General features: G+C 44.9%; 2 protein-coding genes across 2 annotated transcripts; one reads left to right on the top strand and one right to left on the bottom strand.

The window, feature by feature from the left end:
• Positions 1–112: 112 nt before the first annotated feature.
• dlst (dihydrolipoamide S-succinyltransferase) lies at positions 113–6034 on the bottom strand. Its single transcript, XM_057012000.1, has 15 exons — positions 5863–6034; positions 4974–5007; positions 4824–4863; positions 4509–4570; positions 4337–4411; positions 4097–4152; positions 3878–3986; positions 3614–3787; positions 3360–3445; positions 3189–3286; positions 1551–1681; positions 1181–1254; positions 1024–1107; positions 782–949; positions 113–706 (listed from the first exon to the last, which is right to left on the bottom strand). Exons 1-15 carry the CDS (start codon positions 5923–5925, stop codon positions 572–574), a joined length of 1389 nt encoding a protein of 462 aa, XP_056867980.1. The 5' UTR covers positions 5926–6034; the 3' UTR covers positions 113–571.
• On the top strand, positions 5984–14790 carry prox2 (prospero homeobox 2). Its single transcript, XM_057012005.1, has 6 exons — positions 5984–6123; positions 6544–6730; positions 7846–9435; positions 11100–11207; positions 12378–12572; positions 14048–14790. Exons 3-6 carry the CDS (start codon positions 7885–7887, stop codon positions 14213–14215), a joined length of 2022 nt encoding a protein of 673 aa, XP_056867985.1. The 5' UTR covers positions 5984–6123; positions 6544–6730; positions 7846–7884; the 3' UTR covers positions 14216–14790.
• The last annotated feature ends 3301 nt before the right edge of the window (positions 14791–18091 follow it).

Raw genomic sequence — 18091 nt, 5'->3', positions numbered from 1 at the left:
GGGATTTAAAATGCTGCAGCTGTCGTTGTGCAGGTAGAAAACCATCAGCCTGTTGCATATTTCTATACATGTCCCACATTCACTCAAGGCAGATTAAACCCCAAACTAGAGCGACCGTAGAGCAATGCAGATTTTATTGTTTTAAAACATTTCTTAAATAGTCTTTCATACACAGCATTAAGGAGAATTTCTGCTTACCATTGTGAATTCAGATTTTTTTTTTAATGTGCTTACTGTTTCAAAATAATGAACAGACTATACTGTTTATCTACAGTATATAATTATTCATCTGGCAATTGTGGAAAATGTTTATGTAGCATGTAGAAAATGAATGGTGGTCAACACAGATTCTAATAGGGGGGTTTGTTTTTTATGAGGACGAGCACCACAGGAACTATGAACCCGCTTCTCTGCAGCAGCAGTGAACCTTTGGTCACTGCCGGGGTTACAAATAAAAACTGCTGGGGTGGGAACCCGGATGTACCGTTGGACGAGGCGGTCGAGCGGCACATCCAGGCTAGAATACAGGTAAGGTGTTGTTTTTAGGCCTGGGGCTGACGGGGGGAGAGGTTCACATGTCGAGGAGCAGCACCCTGGGGTCCTCCACCACAGACTTGATCTTGCGAAGGAAGGTGACCGCTTCTCTGCCGTCAATCAGACGGTGGTCGTACGTCAGGGCGACGTACATCATGGGACGGATCTCCACCTGAAGGAGAGAAGGCCGCTAAGAAGGCGTCCTGTGGCCTTTTTAATCTCCATTTCAAATAGTCTCGGAACAAACCTTTCCACCGATGGCGACAGGCCGGTCGAAGATGCCGTGCATGCCTAAGATGGCGGACTGGGGCGGGTTGATTATAGGGGTACCGAACATGGAGCCAAACACGCCGCCGTTGCTGATGGTGAAGGTTCCTCCGTCCATGTCCTCGACGGCCAGCTCGTTCTTACGGGCCTGCAGCCACATTAAAGGTTAAAGCACTTCTCCTGTGAACATTAGGCCTGACGTTATTGAGGGGAAAACGTTACCTTTTCACCCAGCATATTGATGGTCTTCTCAATATCAGCAAAGTTCATCCCTTCCACATTTCGGATTACAGGAACCACCAGACCCTGAGAGCGAGGAGATGTTACCCCCGTGTGCATTTCAGACGCCACTGAGCTACAAAGCCCCCATTTGTCTCACCTTTGGTGTAGCCACGGCAACACTGATGTCCACGTAATCCCTGTACACAATTTCCTTTGTCGTGTCATCGATTACTGCAAATATTAAAAGGATAAAAACATGAGATACAGTCAATCCTCTCAAGGCTGCTAAGAATTTCCTCTCGAGGAGGGCCGGTTTGTTTTAATGTATTTGAGCGACAGACTGCTGCTTTGATGTAGTCTTGCTAATTAGGCCAGGGTGGTCACAAGGCAGTAAATAGGGCAGTGCTGGTTTTGAGGTTTAGGTGGTGAACATGCTAAAGTGTAAATGCATCTTCAGGCCACCAGCACTGATGCAGAGGTAATGTCAGACCATCAAGCCGCACGGAAACTTTAGCTTGAATCTGTACCCCCGTTGACGGCAGGTTGGTCAGTCAGAGCGTAGGCAGCAGCCTTCACAAACGCAGACATGAAGCCCAACTTGATGTTGTGTTTTTTCAGGAAGGCATCTTTGTACGTCTTCCTCATCTCGGAGATGTTGCTGCGGGGACACGGAAAATGAAGAGGGTTCAAGACTTTCTGCTGTAGCACAATGCTCTGTTCTTTCTCACGCCCATTAGCAATGAGGAAACATGCTGTCCATCTCAGCGACTCGTGTCAGGTGGCAGGTGTTCCTGTATCTAACAGTGTTTATTTGAAATGTGTTGTTCTTGCTGTATTTCTCTGGACAGATTAAATGAATATGTGGCCGTGTTCGCAATCACCGTCTGCTGCCACAAGAATGTGATTACAAGTGGTCCAGACCCTCAGAATGTGGCTTTTGAGATCGAACCTAAATAGGTTCTTGGTGTATTTAAACAGGCGCCTATCCTTGGCTCTGACCCCAGATCAGCTCACTCGAGATGCACGATAATTCAGGTGAAAAACAACCCTACAGGTTTCTTAATTTGATTTTTTTTTAAAAATTCAATTTCTTTTTTTGAAGGAGAAATGTTATTTCACGAGGCTTCTCCATTACACCGTCTATAGCGGCCCTTTCAGAAGGAATAAGGACATATTTTGGATTCAACTGAAGAAACGGTAGGACACAAACTATGAAAATGATTTTCCAAATGTCCTAACCATTTTGTCAAAAACACTTTTAATGCCATTTTAATGCCGTTTTGCCTTTCTAAAGATTGCACTTATAGAAAGTGTTAAATTAAAACTATTGGAAGCGGGCTGATAATCATTTCACCGTTGTTCATTTTTCTCTTGTATCTCTGGTTTTAATTGTTTGTTTTCCTGTGTCTAACCCTGTTGGAGCTCTAGGGTTTCTCCACTAACATAATTAGCCCCTCCCAAGACACAGACTCTCCGAGAAAGGAGAGAAGAAGCGATAAAAATCTTCACTTTCTAGAGCCTGTAAATCTTATTGGGCTGTCATAAAAGCCCATATCGGTTGAGACAGCTCTTGCACTCAGAGCACAGGTCTCTGTGGGCCCCTACAGATGCTCTGGGCCTCCTGCTCTGGCTACCTCCTTCAGCTCCAGATGAGCCCTGGCCTGGGAAGTCTTCCTCCAGACTGTCAATGTCAATCAAATTAAGATACACAGAAAACCCTGAATAGCCGAAAGCCGACACCACACATTTGTGGGGGAAAGAAATCCTCAAAGTGTCCTCTTCAGCACGAGGGGGCAAGTGCAGACAACACCATTTCCTTGTAAATTAATAAAACCTGTTTTAACAATTCTTATCTTCGTTTTAGATGGCATTATGGACAAATATTTACATTCCTGCGTTTAAGAGGATATCAGGTTGCAAAGAGCGTTTCCTCTCAGGCAGATTCCAGTCTAGAACCCCCATTTGTGCATTAGCTTTTAGCGCGTCCTATAGAGTGTGTATACTGTAAACATTTGAATATGCCCGTGAACATGTTTCTGAGCATGTGATTTGGTCTTTTTTTAGCATTTATTTAACCCGCTTTTCCTCCTCTCAGTGGCCAACCACACTCGTAAAGGTTCTTTAAAGCCTTCGTAAAATAGGTGAACTAATTTAGAATATCATACCTCATGTCGACCTCATTAAATGTAGTCAACATAGCACAGGTGTTCTGGGCTTCCTTCAGCCTCTGGGCGATTCTCAGCCTCATGCGGTTCATCTTAACCTGAGTAAAAATAAATCACCAGACTCAATCATCAGTCCGTTCACAGAAATCAGCAGACAGATTTGGAGTTTACCCTGCTCTCTGTCCTGACTCCTTTAGCTGCACCCTCTGCTTGTGCCGCAGGTGAAGCGGCGGCAACGCTGGGCTTGATGGCTGATACTGTGAAAAGGGCATGAAGAAGCCTTTAGATGCACATTGGGTTGTCCTGCTGAAAGATGTGAGCTGGAGCTGAATAATGATTAATCAGCGACGTTAGAGGTCAAGAGCACAGATGTCAAACTAAACGGGTCTCATGTGACACAGGCCGTCTGTCCCATTACAACTAACCCGGTTTGGTGTCCATAGCATGTGCTGGCACAGGTGGCACAGGGGGCATACTGGTGGGAATGGGTCCCACGGTGGAGGCAGGAGGAGGTGGAGAAGCAGCAGCAGAAGGTGGTGGTGGGGCTGCAGCAGCAGGGGCTTCAGCTTTTGGAGCTTCGGCAGCTTTAGGAGCACCCGCTAAAGACGCAAGCAAAAAGTCGGGTTAGCAAAGCTATCTCTTAATAATGCAATACTATAAAACGGTGCTAAAAAGACAACATTTAGAACCTCCTTTTCGAAGCTTGAAGAGTGGCGTTCCCCCTTCAACCTTCCCTCCATCAGGGACCAAAAGCTCTTCAATCACTCCAGCAGCAGGAGACGGAACCTGCACTGATGTCTAACAACAGAAAAGCATCAGAAATTAAAGGATTCTGTACATTAATGTAAAGTAAAAGGCCTTTTATTCAAGGAGATTCTGGTTGCTGGCTAAAATTTATTTAAATGTACCTTATCAGTCTCAATTTCACACACCACCTCATCCTCAGTGACGGTGTCTCCAACAGCTAAACAGAGACAAAAATAGAAAAATGGAAAAAAAAACAGGAGGCTATATTTAAGTGGAGCACCTTCAAACTTCTCTCTTCTTCTTTTATAATTTTTTTGCAATCCTTTTTAAAATTTCAATGACACCCCCCCCCCCAAAATGCTCTCCGTTTATCTGACCTTAAAGACAGAAAGAGGGTTTACCTTTCTCCCACCTTACGTCCCCCTCTGTGACCGACTCTGCAAAGGCAGGGGTCTTAACTGTGACAACTTCATCCCCTGTGAGAACGCAAAAACAAACAAAAAGTCATTTCGAAATCGCACACCACGCAGGTCAGATACCATAATGGAAAGTAAAAAGCTTGCAGGGTCATACTGTAGGCAACAGATGTCCTGAAGTACTGGATTTGGAAGACATTAGTGGGGAGGTTTGACTTTCTAAAAAAGTAAAAACAGTGAAACAAATTACCAAAGAAAAAATCTCCCATTTCAGACACATTCAACATTTAGCTTTAATATATGAAAGTGTATTGTTAGGGTTGTTCTATCCTTAAACCTACTAGGCTACCATTAATCAATGAAAAGCTACCATGCAAGCATCAACTATTACATTTATCAGCTCTCATTTCAAAGTTGCCATAACAGATGTGATCACTGATTCTTCAAAGTGCTTTTGACTAAGTGTACTTACACAATGTTGTTGAGAGAGATAGAGTGGTTAATTGTTAGAGCTGTAAGATAAATGAAAGAAATGGATTTGGTGATAAAATCTTGCACAAGAACTAACCAAAGTCTAGAATTGGGTGATTTTTTTTAATAACGCTGAGCTCAGCATACATACCAGTGGATGAGCGACGAGCTAACGCCTGATTCCCCTATTTCATTAAAAAAAGAAAGAAAAAAAAGAACATGGTTACAAAATGTTGCAATTTTGAACAATGCAGAAATACAGTTGCATCTTCTGGTGCACATGCAAATGGCTTTAATAGGGAAATATGGGATGTAATCAGTAGGATGTAACATTTGGAGAGAAGTCTAATAAAAAGTACAGCATGTGCCCATACTTGCAAAGTTTAGGACTTGAAATGAAAGTAGGTATGCTCGCCATGAGATGGACAGCTGAGCAAGGTCACTTTTGGACTAAGACATTCCAAAAAATCAATTATTTGCTGCAAAACATACGTTTCTGTCTTAGTGTGAAGAAAGGGCGTAAATGATACTTGCATTAAAAATCACTTCATATGATGGTTAACATGCAAACATAATAAACTGTGACGTTTCCACTTTGAGGTGGACATAAAGTTTTAACAGAGATTGAGGAACTAAGTCCACGGAGACGTTGCTCGGTTCCTCGAACCTCGTTAATTGTAATTCTAGCACAGTATGTGCAATTCTCGCTAGGTTTATACATCTGATTAGATGGCGCCGACTCAATGTTAATAATAAAGAAATGCTTTGTCGAGATCTAGTCTATTCTCAATAAATAGCAAAGACAACGTGAACCAGGCGTTGTTTCCTTTTACTTGAACACTGTCAGCAAAGACTGTCCAAGGAAGGTGTCCTCCCGTCCTTGGCTGGCAATGTTACGGCCTGACCGTGGCCTGCGACAACAGGCGAGCTAATGCTAACGCTAGTCGGTCTTAATCATTACCACTGCCCTCATCAGGTAAAGACAGCGAGGGGTACTTCACGAGTGACATCATGAAACATATTATTTGCTTGTTCCCTACCTGGCGGAGGGCAGACAGAGAACGGCTGAAATTCCTGGTGAGACACCGGGAATGGGATAACATTATGGCTGTGTGACAGCAGCCCGAAAACGGAAGGGAAACTTCAGATTCACGGACGGGAAGGCTGAGGAAGCACGCGCAAATACTGCGGAAGTAGCGTGGGCCAAACCAATTGCTGCAGAACGGGGGTGGCAGAGTACCAAACCTTGGTTGCGTCCATGTCGCTCAACAGCCTTTCACGAAACACTGAAGCTAATTTGGGTAATTACAAAAGTTTTTAGTTCAGTTTTAAAGGCTATACTTTAGTTTTTTAAAACTAAACTTTAAATGCACGTGTGAGGATTTTTAATGCTCCTAACCTATAAAACATACAAAGATGAAAAAAAGCCACTTTGTGTATCATTATATTTCAGCATTGTTGTATTTCAATGAAAATGGTGATATAAATTAATAATGTTAAAAGGGGCGACCACCATGGATAAGTAATGTCAAAATCAGAAATAAAACTCGCAGGTTTATTAATGTGTTGTGCTGTACGTTATAAACTCGAGAAACCACTTGTGTTGTGCAATTACAATGAAACGTCAACTACCGGTAATCAGAATCTTAAGAAGATGACGCTGACATTGCTTTATATTTAAACTACCAATAAATCAATTGCATGCACTGTTTTTGCACCAGTCAGAAAACCATTCAACGCATGACCAAATAGTTTCCTCAACTTGACTTTGTGTGCGGGTGATGTGCGTCCACCTCGCCGCCTGCCTGCCTGCGTGGCCCCGCCCCGGCTCGGCTTGATGCACCGTCTCTCCCGCAGCACCTCAGTCTCCGCAGGCCGTCAGCTCGGCGTCTCTTCTCAGCGCAACAGGTAAGGTCCCATCTGTCTGCAGCCGTGTTTGCATTGCACCCGTGTTCCAGCCTGAAAAATGGCATCTTTCTTGTAACTCACCTGGGCTTCTAAAAAAAGATGTCACCGTTCCATTTAAGTGTTTTTTTGCATTTTGCTTCTTGCTTTTGACAGTTTGTGTCAGTAGTAAATGAAGTGGTGAATGTTTTGTGACTGATTTTAAAATTATTTTCTTGATTATACTATACTTACACGCAGTTATTTAGAGAATCTTTTTCAGCTTAAGTACTTCATGTTGTGTTTAATATCGCTGTTAATTCAGGCAGTAGATTTTGAGTGTAAACCCACAGACAGGTTTTAGTTTCTCAAATTTCCAAACTTGAAAATAAACATACCAACTACAAATATAACAATTTATCGGACAGTTTAACAATCTCAAATTATGAGTGATAAAAAACTCTTCTATCTACTTTATTCTATCTAAAATATTTAAATGTATTATAGAGAAATCTATCAGTGCAGAGGTGTTTCACCTTAGAAGCATGAAGAAACTGATATTAAACACTAATGATGCACAAGTAATTTACGTTCCTTTTTCTCATGTCTTTTTATGCATAAATGTTATAATTTCATTTAACAATTTATACTGCATGGCTTTGTGTTATTGGTGAAAATACTATGAAATCACCACTCCCACCAGATAAAGGAGACTTATCTTTTATAGTTAGCACTGCAGATCATCTTTTGATCATTCCTTAAGATGAAAACCATTTTTGTTGTAAATAATAAATACCCTGAGCTGATCCTTGTATGTAATCTGTTGAAATCCAGCCTCTGTGGGTAGATATTGTTCCTTTTATGACCTGCCAAAGGCATTATTATCGTTATTATAATACCTTAGGCAAGTCATAAAATGAACGTATTGTTCATGATTAAGGCTCTTTTTACAAAAGTGAAAAATATTTAATGGTTTTATGTTACTTAAATATTGCTACAACAAAATAAGTTTGTTTTTTTAATCTGGATTTTATTTATTTAACATATAAGATGATGGACATGATTAGAAAAATAAAGTAAATTTAAAAAACCTGAAATATACATTTTTATTTATGATTTCTTACTTTCTTTCCTTTCAGATACGCAAATTCTGAAGACCTGAACAGTTTTTCAGTGAGATGAACCTCAGCCATCCCGATCAGAACATGCACGGCGCCGGCGACGGCTGCCTGGAGGACGACAAACCCGATGTCATGTTCCCCTGCTTTCGCAGAAACGTCTATGACGAGTCTCTCTCCTCCTACTCCAGCGGATCCATCATCTCTCAGCTCCTGCGTAAGACGATCCACAGCGCGAGGGCGCTCGATGAAAGCCATTTCTACCTTTCCAGCTCTGGCGGGGCAGATTGCAGCCAGGAGGACCAGAACAGTGTCTCCTCAAAGGACAGCACAATGGAGGCAACATCTCCTGGTGCTCATGTCTCCACCGGAGTCAACCCAGAGCAGGAGCATCCTGTGCCCGACCACCTGCAGGCTAAGAGGGCCAGAGTGGAGAACATCATCAGGGTCATGGCAGGCTCTCCCAACAGCAGGCAACATGGCGAGATTGAAAAGGCTGACACGGACGGCAAAGACGTAAGAGAGTCCAGAGAAGCCTACAGAGAGAACAAACGTAAGCAGAGGCTGCCGCAGCATCAGGAGCATGGTGCTGGAGGACCTGCAAGCAGGAGGCCCGGAAGCAGCAGCAGTGACTCCTGCAACGCCAAAGATGAGGAGTGTCACAAGCTGAAAGAGCAGCTGCACAGCATGCAAAAGCTCCTGCATCAGCTCCAGGAGAAGTTCCTCCAGGTGTACAACCAGGAAGACCCCGAGCAGAACGGCAGAGATGAGCCAGAGGTCAACGCTCAACGCGACCCCATGGGTGAAAACCTGGCATCGCACTACATGAGCGGCGAGGAGGATTTCGACAGGAAGACCAGCAGAGCGAGTGTGGAGTGTAAGGGCCGAATGAAAGCCGCTGGTTACATGCTCCAAAGAGAGAGTCCGAACCTGCAGGAGACTCTGAAGCAGGAGCTCTCCAGGGCAGTGAACGACTGTGTGGACAGGGTGTTCAAGAAGGCCACCCACACGGGCCTAGATGTGTCCCCTGAGCAGCGCATGTGCTCCTCACCTGAAGTGCACATCAGCATGGGGGTCGACAGGAAGAGCCAGGCGGCCGGCTGCACCCAGGATCAACTGCAGGAAGAAGAGGGTGCGGAAAAGAAGCGCTCCCTGGAGTACTACGAAAGTCCCAGCAATCAGAGCCCGCAGGACCAGACGGAAGCGTTGTCACTGGTGGTCCGCAAACCAGAGGTCACCCCTCTGGGCGCCGTCGCCCCAACAGTGAAGCGACCTTACCCTGTGCACCAAACACCCTTCCACTTCAATTACAGCACCTCTCTGCACGACAGCCAGATCCTAGAGCACCTTCTCAAGTACGGGCCACATTCCAGCTTCGGGGGACTCCCGTGCATCCCTCCGTCTATGGACAGGACCTCCCCGGACTCGGTGGACCTCACTTGGGACGCCATCGCCATGAGGTCCAAGGTGACGTCCGGCCACCTCGGCCACCACGGTCGTCCCTCCGCCCTGGGGGCCGTGACAGTCGACAACCTGTGTCTTCCCCACGTGAAGATCGAGTGCGGTGAGCTGCAGAGCATGGCCGAACGGAACCCTTACATGTCGCTCAATATATCCTTCCATGAAAAGGCTTATTTTCATATCTCACCTGTTTTTTTCTTTTGGTAGCGCTGATGAAAATTGTCACGCACTGTGTTAGTCAAACGGAAGATTTTAATCTCAATTCCAATCAGCTTCTAATTAAAAAACGACGTGTTAGGATGTGTCACCCCAGAGAGGAAAAATACAGTCCTTTATTTATTTATTTTAAAACAATGTTTCTATAAGCTAAAAGGAAATAATAAAACCCAATCAAACCTATTTCACATCTTCCATTAAAACAATGGCTGGTTGAGGCGCGCTGCAGCCTGAGCAGCAACCAGAAACTTCAAGGAGAATTTTTTCTTTGATCTCGCTAAACCCACAGAAAATTACAGCATCTTCTTTAATCTGAGCCGAGTAATGACTTTAAGTTTGGAAAAAGACAAATAAAAAGGAATATAAGGCTTTGATAAGAATTGCCAGGAACAAAAGCCGGTTTTTCAAAGGCAGTGAAAGCATCGGTCTCTGTTTCAGGAAGCGTCGTTGTCTTTTTCCCTTTTTTTCCTCCCCTTCCCTCCCTCAGACTTGAAAAGGTGCAGGATCTATTTCTCCATCATCAGAGTGCTAGGGGTGCATCTAAAAGGTCACATCTGAGTGCTGCTGGAAATCAAAAGTGCCTTGCAACCACAACACTTGAGCTCTTGTCTTGAGCATTTGTTGTCGGATCTCTTTGTCCGAACGTTCATGACTGAAGCCGAGTGCAAGATAACATCCCCACATCTGCTTCTGAAAACAACTCAAGAAAAACAAATTCCGCCATTGTTAAAAAAAAAACAACCAACCCAAGTACCCTAGAAATTGTTGTGAATGTTGAGCATATGGCCAGAACAATATATAACATACATCTATTGCCTACCTTGAAATTTTTATATTTTTCGGTCCACGTCTCAAAATAATCAAAATATCTCAAAAGCCATTTTTTTGATCCGCTTGTCACCAGAGGAATAAAACCTCAAGAATCACTTTATCTTGACAGTGCAAAGACTCCTGTTTCTCTTTGAACGAGATCACATAAATCTATAATTCCAGCGTCCTCATTTCAAAGGTAGAGCTCCCCAATAAAGACTAAAGGTGTGGCGACCCGGTATGGAAATATTATGACCTAAGGCGTGATGGTGGACTACAGAGGAAGCCGCCCTGCGTGTCTTTATTGCCACAGGGGGGGAAAAAAACTGGAGAAGGTGCTGAATTCATTTGTGTCTGAAAATAAAGAAATCTGAAATCTTGTGATCAAAAATGCAACGCCGACATCATTTGGAGATGTCAGTCATGCTTTCGCTGCCACTTTTCTCTGGATTTCCTACATTGCCCCCCCCGCGTACACGGCGACATATGTTCCCTTTAAATCAAGTCTGCTCCTTTTTCAGAACGTTTCCAAACAAGCTTCCTTAACTGCCAGGCATGAAGTGCTCCGCTCTCTAATTAAAAATCCCTAATCTAATTCGTAATTCTGTTTTGCCAATAAGCACATGTTAGGGCCATTATTGACTCTCTGCTTAATGCCGAGCTGTTCTTTAGGGAAATTCAATTTAGCCGAAGATTGAAGCAACACAATACTCCGCTCCGCTATCACTTTGCACGCAACTGTATGTTCCGTGTTGTGTTTAATTGTCTGCCTTAACGTGAACGTGAACATCCAGGAAGGTCTCACCCCGAGCCATCTGAAGAAGGCCAAGCTAATGTTCTTCTACACCCGCTACCCCAGCTCCAACGTGCTGAAAACCTACTTCCCTGATGTGAAGGTATTGTCTTACTCTTGGATTCATTGGGTGAAAAAAAAACAAAACATACAGGCCACAGCGGTTGTTTTTCCTGTGTTTGCCGACTTGTCAGTCGAAAAAAAAAAATCAGCAGTGTGTCGGAGGAGAGAAACAAAAACGCAGAGGGTTCAAATAACAAAGCCGCTGAGCTGCTAGTATGTCCTGGGGGCAGAGGGAGATACGGGGGGCATTCTCTTTTTAAAAAAAGCCACTCCAGTCAGCAAATGGAGTGACAAAGGACTCTGTAGGCAAGGCATTACTATTGAGTGTCAACAGCGAGTTGGTATTAGAGACTTGTGTGGCAACGAGCAGGCGGTGGTGAGCTGGCCCTAAACACAACATCCTGTCTGTTTTGGCTTTGGTCTCGTGTCATGCCTGCTCCTCTAGCGCCTCTTTTTGTCTTCTGCCTCGTCTCCTTATCTGCGTCCTGTTGTTTCCTCTCCTCATTCATCCTAGTTAGCCCCACTCTTTTCTTTTCAGCCTTTTCTAGCATTAGTGCTGCGCCGCGCACGCGGCCCTCGGTTTCCCTCGAACGCCTCTCGGGTTTCTGCCCCATCCCGTCCTTCCACCGCAGACCCGGCTCTCTCGGCCATTTCGGGCCTCTGCCTGTGACCCCTGGGGGTCAGGGGGGAGGATGCTGTTGAAGCAGCCCTGCGAGCGTCTCCTCCTTGCTTACAGTCCTGCGGTGGGAAGTGGCACCGAACAAAAGGGCACCTAATCCCAGTGTCTGATTCCATCCTATCATCCCGAGTCAATGAGAGGGAAGCTTCCTTCTGTCCTTATGCTGCCGCTTTCTCACCCACCACACCAGAGGGAAGAAGCGTCTTTGATGCCTGCCCAGCCCTTAGGCGTTTTTTTTCCCCAGTCTTTCTGGATGAGGAGATAGAATAACAAGACTAATGTCAAGACTGACTTTAGAAACACAGAGGCCTGACAGATGTTTTTTCACATTGGTGGGAAAGGATCAGAGCAATTATTGCCTCGTAGAGTGACGGACTGTTTGCTGGCTACAGACAGCAGGACTTTAGTGAATATTGGGTGAATTGAAAAGCATTCTTTTAATTACTGTATCCTGTATCCTCCCTCTTATGGTTGCGGTATGCTTAGCAATTGTGTTAAAAAAAGTGACCCCCCCCCCATCTCTGTTTCCAGTTCAACCGCTGCATCACCTCACAGCTGATCAAGTGGTTCAGCAACTTCCGGGAGTTCTACTACATCCAGATGGAGAAGTTTGCCCGTCAGGCCATCGCTGACGGTGTCAGTGACGTCAAAGACATTACAGTTAGCAGGGACTCAGAGCTGTTCCGGGCACTGAACATGCACTACAACAAAGCCAACGACTTCCACGTAAGTCTTTAGTCATTCCAAATCTTTTATATTGCAGCTGGTGGAGGGATTATTTCACCTGATGCTGATTTTCTCGCCTGTGAGTTGCATTATTGTTCGCTGCAGGACAGAGGTTTTTTTTTTTTAAAAAGAGCCTATTATTCAATTGGAGGTCAATATGTTTTGCTCGGGGCTTTCCGCATTATCTGTATATCTTTTATTGACTAAAGAAAATTAGAAAAAAAAGTATTATTAATTTCCTCCTCTAAAGGACAATTAGCACAATTGCTAACCTGTCCACTAATCCACCTGTCAGGGCACAGGTGCAGTGTGATATACGTGACAAATAATGTATAGCTTTAAACATACAGTGCTACAGATGGCCTGCAGTTCACTTCAATGGGGCCGGTTCAAGTTGAGTATTTACCAGGTTTAAACAACAAGACAACAAGCGTGTGGGCGCCCTGTAAATGAGTTGATTGTGTCTAAAATGCTAATTGTTTTAATTGTCCCTTTACTTCAATGCATTGGTAGAGCTAAGCTAATTGACTTCTGCCTTAAGCTTTATGTTAAACTTCAGGGACGTCATCTCATCACTGAAAAACAAATTAGCATCTTCCCCAGAAAGGCTTCCTCCTGCTCACGCACGTGCACGTGCTGGCCTGTTTGTCACCCTGCACCTGTGGCTGGCAGACATTATCTAAACTCCAGAGTGATGCTTTATCAAACTGTGGGAATAGGAAGCCACAAAATCCCACTAAAACAACTCAGGATTAGAGGACCAGTACGCCTGAACGAGGCTGAGATTGCTACTGATGCGGAATGCTGAGAAAGACGCTGCGGATTCCGAGGGAGAAGGCAGAATGGTGGGAAAGGGACGGGACCGTTTTCTTTACCTTGGGACCAAGACATTCCTTTCCCAGGGATGCTTTTGTGTGAGGAGAGGAGGGGAAAGAAAATAACCTATGCTAACAACGCTGCGCTAACTGGTCAGTGGATGGGAAAGGAGGCTGCGGGGTGGGGTTTCCCCCTCAAATCCAGGCGATCAGTTAAACATACCCGCGATTCTCTTTGCGCTAAAAAACAAACCGAAGCGCGATGTCAAATCATTTTTCTGCTCACGTTCCCGGCGGGACCCATACCCACAGCCCTGTCAGCGAGGTGTAGAAACCCCGGGAAGAGAGCCTGTCAGTAGTGAGTTTTGGCTCAAGAAAACAAGACCGGCTAATCAAAGAGGCCTTAAAATGAAATTTAATGATTGCTGCCTTCTATTCATTGTATATGTGCAAAGAACAAAGAGAGCAGCTCCCTTTCATCAGCTTGAGTGTTTGAAGAAGAGCGCTACAGGTCTTCATTTCATATGTTTTGGACTCGGAGGGAAGGCTGCGGACAGATTCGCACGTGGAGTGCCTGCTCACGATTAGAAGAATGTTAATGAGATTGATTTCACTCAATAAAACAGCTCACCCCCCTCCTCCTCCCCCCCCGTTTCACAGGTTCCAGACAGATTCCTGGAGGTGGCTGAGATCACCTTGCACGAGTTTTACAACGCCATCGCCGACACCAAGGATTCGGACCCCTCGTGGAAAAAAGCCATCTACAAGGTGATCTGTAAACTGGACAGCGACGTCCCGGAAGAATTCAAGACATCCTCTTATTTGTAGGCCGGTGCGCATCACCGCAACAGCCGGTCGCGTATCATTTGAACCTTTCTTGTAGTGCATTGTAGTGAACATAGATGTTGCATAATATCGGATTTTGTTGCTCTGTTAAATGACACCCACCAGTTTACTCCTAGTCTAAAGTGGTTTTTTTGTTCTAGTTTTCTCAAGACACTTGTAAATATGGATGCTTTTGTGCTCAATCCCTTTTATTAGAAGTTTCTCTTATGATTTGCATTCGCCGAGAGATTGTAGGTGTGTAAAAAAAATTGGTGTTAGCCTGTTTAAGCGGAGCTGGAAGCGTGTTCCGCAGCTCCCATCAGTATTATCTGCTCCTCTCCCCTCTCATTTTTACAGCCAGCGTGGGTGTGTTTCCTAAAAATGTACACGTGTTGCTTTTGCATGTCGCGAAATTGTTCTCCGTGTATGTTGTGAACTCCCGAGCTTGAACGTACATGTGACAACAGGGAGCGGTTGCTCCCGCGTGTAAAGCTGATGTAAATCAAGTTCATTTTCCAGACGTTTCGCTCAACGATTGTACGGATGATTACTGAGATTAAAAATGCACTAAATTATCATCTGCCTTTTGTTTACTTTGGGCTGACAGTTCTTACCCACAATGCAACACACAGACAATCAGGAGACAGCAGGACAAGCGTTCATTAAAAGACACTGTGAAACATCGCAACGCCCCCGATAAGGTGCCTCTAATCCTCATCAGCAGCCAGCTGGTAAATGTCCCCCAACCTCTGGCGTCCACATTGTTCACCGAAGCCGGTCCAAGTCAACTTTCTAAGGCCTGACATTCATTGTGCGGACGCAGGCGACTGTCATGTCTTAAAAACAGCCACAATGCATTCCCTCGTGGTGACTAAAGCCCGAGGTGACCTCATACGGCGTTTTGTGCCGCGAAAGCAAAATTCCACAAACCCGTTGACGCTTTCTTCCAGGCACCCATTCAAAAGCTGGTCACAAACACACTGCGCACGCACGCACACACGCACACACACACATACACACGCAGGCAGGCAAAGAGGAGCGAGGCTTTCGTATTTCTACCTTTGTGGGGACTTTCATAGACATCATGCATCACCCAGCTCCCTACCCTAACCTTAACTAGCCCAACTACCCCCAACCCTAACTACAACTCAATCCTAACTAATTCTACCTTGTCTTAACACACATACAATGCTTTGAATTTGCGAGGACCAGCCAAACTGTCCACACTTGGCAAAAACAATCCTCGCTTTGTTAGTAGAATGAGTACACACACACACACACACACACACACACACACACACACACAGACAAAGGTCAGACAAGTCACAGATGGGTCGATTCCATTACCTCTGGTTACATAAAAGGTGGAAAAGCAAACTATGTGGAATAAAACAGATGGATTTAATCCTAATTTTATGTCAGACTGTTGCTGAGGAAACTCTTTCCAACTCAGCCAGTAGATTCAGAACACCACAATCTACTTTTTCTTCTCCCACCGAGGCTATACAGGCTGTACCCAAGACCAAAACATTTAATTGAAAACCTGTTAGGCACCCAAGCACCAATTACATCAGAAATGATAACATTAAGGAAATTAAAACATTAGTTGGATTGGCTGATGACAAAGTCTAGAGACAATAAACCTCACTAATCTTTTAATAGACATTTCTTTTCAATTAGATCTGTCTCTTTCTTGGGTAAATTGATTTACATTCTCAACTCAATTAAAATGCCTGCGGTTGAACCAAAGTGCTCTGCTCAAATTAATTTGTTGAACAAGACTTGGTCACCTCCGATATAATGAAAGAAAACAAAGAAAATGCCTTCAGTTGTTTGACCGCCGCTGGCTGACGAGGCTTCAACTTAAACAGTATGAGATGAAATTACATTCTGTATGGGAGATAAAACAAAGCAAGCTTTGTAATGAAGATGAAATGGAAAGCGCAAGGCCGGGGGACGTGATCGAATTAAAACCACACCGCTGTGTTTAAATTGCTGATTTGTGTTGCGTGTTTAACCTCCTGTGAAAGGCGGACCGCGACGAAGGCCGAGCTTTTCTGGGGTTAACGACCAAAGGAGCCAATCAATGTGAATTCCAATCAGAGCTGCAGGCCCGGCCCTCGGTGCTGAAGAGTAACAGCATCATCTAGTGAAGCTCTGCTGTAAGACACACACACGCACGCTGTCATATTCACCCAGGCTCGTCTCTGGCGGCTCCTGTATGCTATTTGCTATATAAAATGCATTTGATCCTTTTCCCAGCATATTATGATTTATGAGGAATCCTGAAAGAGATTTAGCTGCGTGCTGACCTCCCCACAGAGGGGTGCCCTTGCCCCGGTGACGAAGCGGGTCACAGCTTGGTGTGTGTGTCTGTGGTGTAATAGTCATTGAAAAAAGACTCCTGGTAAGACAAAGGCAGGATCAAACGTCCCTGAGCTGGAGATGCTTTTGTCTCTGTCTCAGGGGGACGGGGGGAGCGTCCTGACAGTCCCAGTCTGGTAAATCCTCTATACTGGGAGGGTGCAGAGAGCAAAAGGGAGTGCAACTTAAGAATGGGGGCCGCTGACTTTAGGCTGCCCTTCAGCCAACCACTTCTTGGTGTAGTTTGGTGCGATCACCAGTAAATCTTTATTAATTTTAATTGGAGCCCCCATTTAAAAGAGCAATTAAAGCGGATTAATCGAGCCCATCCCGTATAATGTCTTCTGTTAATTAGTTTGTCAGCACTGTTTTAATATCGCTTAATGACTTCATATTTCAGCGATGACATTAAAGGGATGCTGAAGGAAAAGAAATGGCCTTATCGCAGTGTGCCGCTCTAATGGAAGATGTCCCCCACCGGCGCGCAAGGTCAGGCCTGGGGCCGCTGGGGAGGGACAGGCTTCAGGGTGGCACCAAGGCCCCTGGCTCCAGGGATGCCACGCCTGGGGCGCACAGACACAGTCGGCGTCACGCTCGATCACACAGAACTAGTTCTGATAAAGATATAACAAAGGAAGATCAAAAAGGGATCAGCATATATTTAAATGAATGACCAAGGCGACACTATATATATTTGTATTTTAATTTAAACCGGCTTCCTTTGTACCAATAGTGAAGGAGGCAGGAGACATTACTATGTTGTAATAACCTGGATTTCATTTTCTGCATACGTCTTTGTGGTTGTTTACATATTTACATTAAATTTATGATTTAAAGTATTTTTTTTAAGTTACATCCTGCAGCACACTCAACAGGTGGACGTTGTGAAGTTGAGCCGGGTCAGTACCAGGGGGTGGGATGTTCCCGTCCCTGTAAGACCGAGCCAGGCGGCATAAAGTTGACAAAAAAACAACAGCACATCCTCCTTATTGCAGCCGTGCCTGCTGTGCATCCCTGCTAATTTGAGTGTGCCCCTGCACCTCCACTCTCCTCAGCAGATTCATAAATCTCATTCCCATTATCCCGCTAATTAGCCGGGATTACAGGAGCATGTAATGCCCCCCACTTCCCAATAGATTGATTGGAGGATGGTCTCTTTGTTTTGAAATCACTTCCTGATTGATGTACAGAGCCCTAGTTTGCAATTGTAATGGCCCAGATGTTAACAATCAAATGCCTTTCCGCTCCAGGAAGTAACAGTCTGTCATGGAAGAGGAGCCAGCCGAGCGTGTAACGACACATCACGGGAGTGTGGGGAAGGAGGGACCGCAGAGGAGGGGATGGATGGATGGATGAATGGATGGAGGGGGTTAGAAGATGGCAATAAATGAGGGCACCGTGCCCACTGAATGCCACTGTATCCCTGCTGTGCCTGGTTTCTGACCCTGGTTTGCACCTCGTGCTTTTCTGTTTGGTGTCTTCTGCACGTAGATTTGTTGCTTAATTAGTCCCACT

The sequence above is a fragment of the Takifugu flavidus genome, chromosome 16 (assembly GCF_003711565.1).
Source record: "Takifugu flavidus isolate HTHZ2018 chromosome 16, ASM371156v2, whole genome shotgun sequence".
Taxonomy (NCBI): Eukaryota; Metazoa; Chordata; class Actinopteri; order Tetraodontiformes; family Tetraodontidae; genus Takifugu; species Takifugu flavidus.
The sequence above is the reverse complement of the archived record's forward strand: the minus strand, read 5'-3'. Positions and strand labels throughout refer to the sequence as shown.

Coding starts and splice junctions, on each gene's coding strand:
- dlst (XM_057012000.1), bottom strand. CDS start 5,925: ATGTTATCCCATTCCCGGTGTCTCACCAGGAATTTCAGCCGTTCTCTG. Junction 4,412..4,508: donor CAGGACATCTGTTGCCTACA/GTATGACCCTGC, acceptor GCGTTCTCACAG/GGGATGAAGTTGTCACAGTT. Junction 3,788..3,877: donor CTTCAAGCTTCGAAAAGGAG/GTTCTAAATGTT, acceptor TTGCGTCTTTAG/CGGGTGCTCCTAAAGCTGCC.
- prox2 (XM_057012005.1), top strand. CDS start 7,885: ATGAACCTCAGCCATCCCGATCAGAACATGCACGGCGCCGGCGACGGC. Junction 11,208..12,377: donor CCTACTTCCCTGATGTGAAG/GTATTGTCTTAC, acceptor CTCTGTTTCCAG/TTCAACCGCTGCATCACCTC. Junction 12,573..14,047: donor ACAAAGCCAACGACTTCCAC/GTAAGTCTTTAG, acceptor CCCGTTTCACAG/GTTCCAGACAGATTCCTGGA.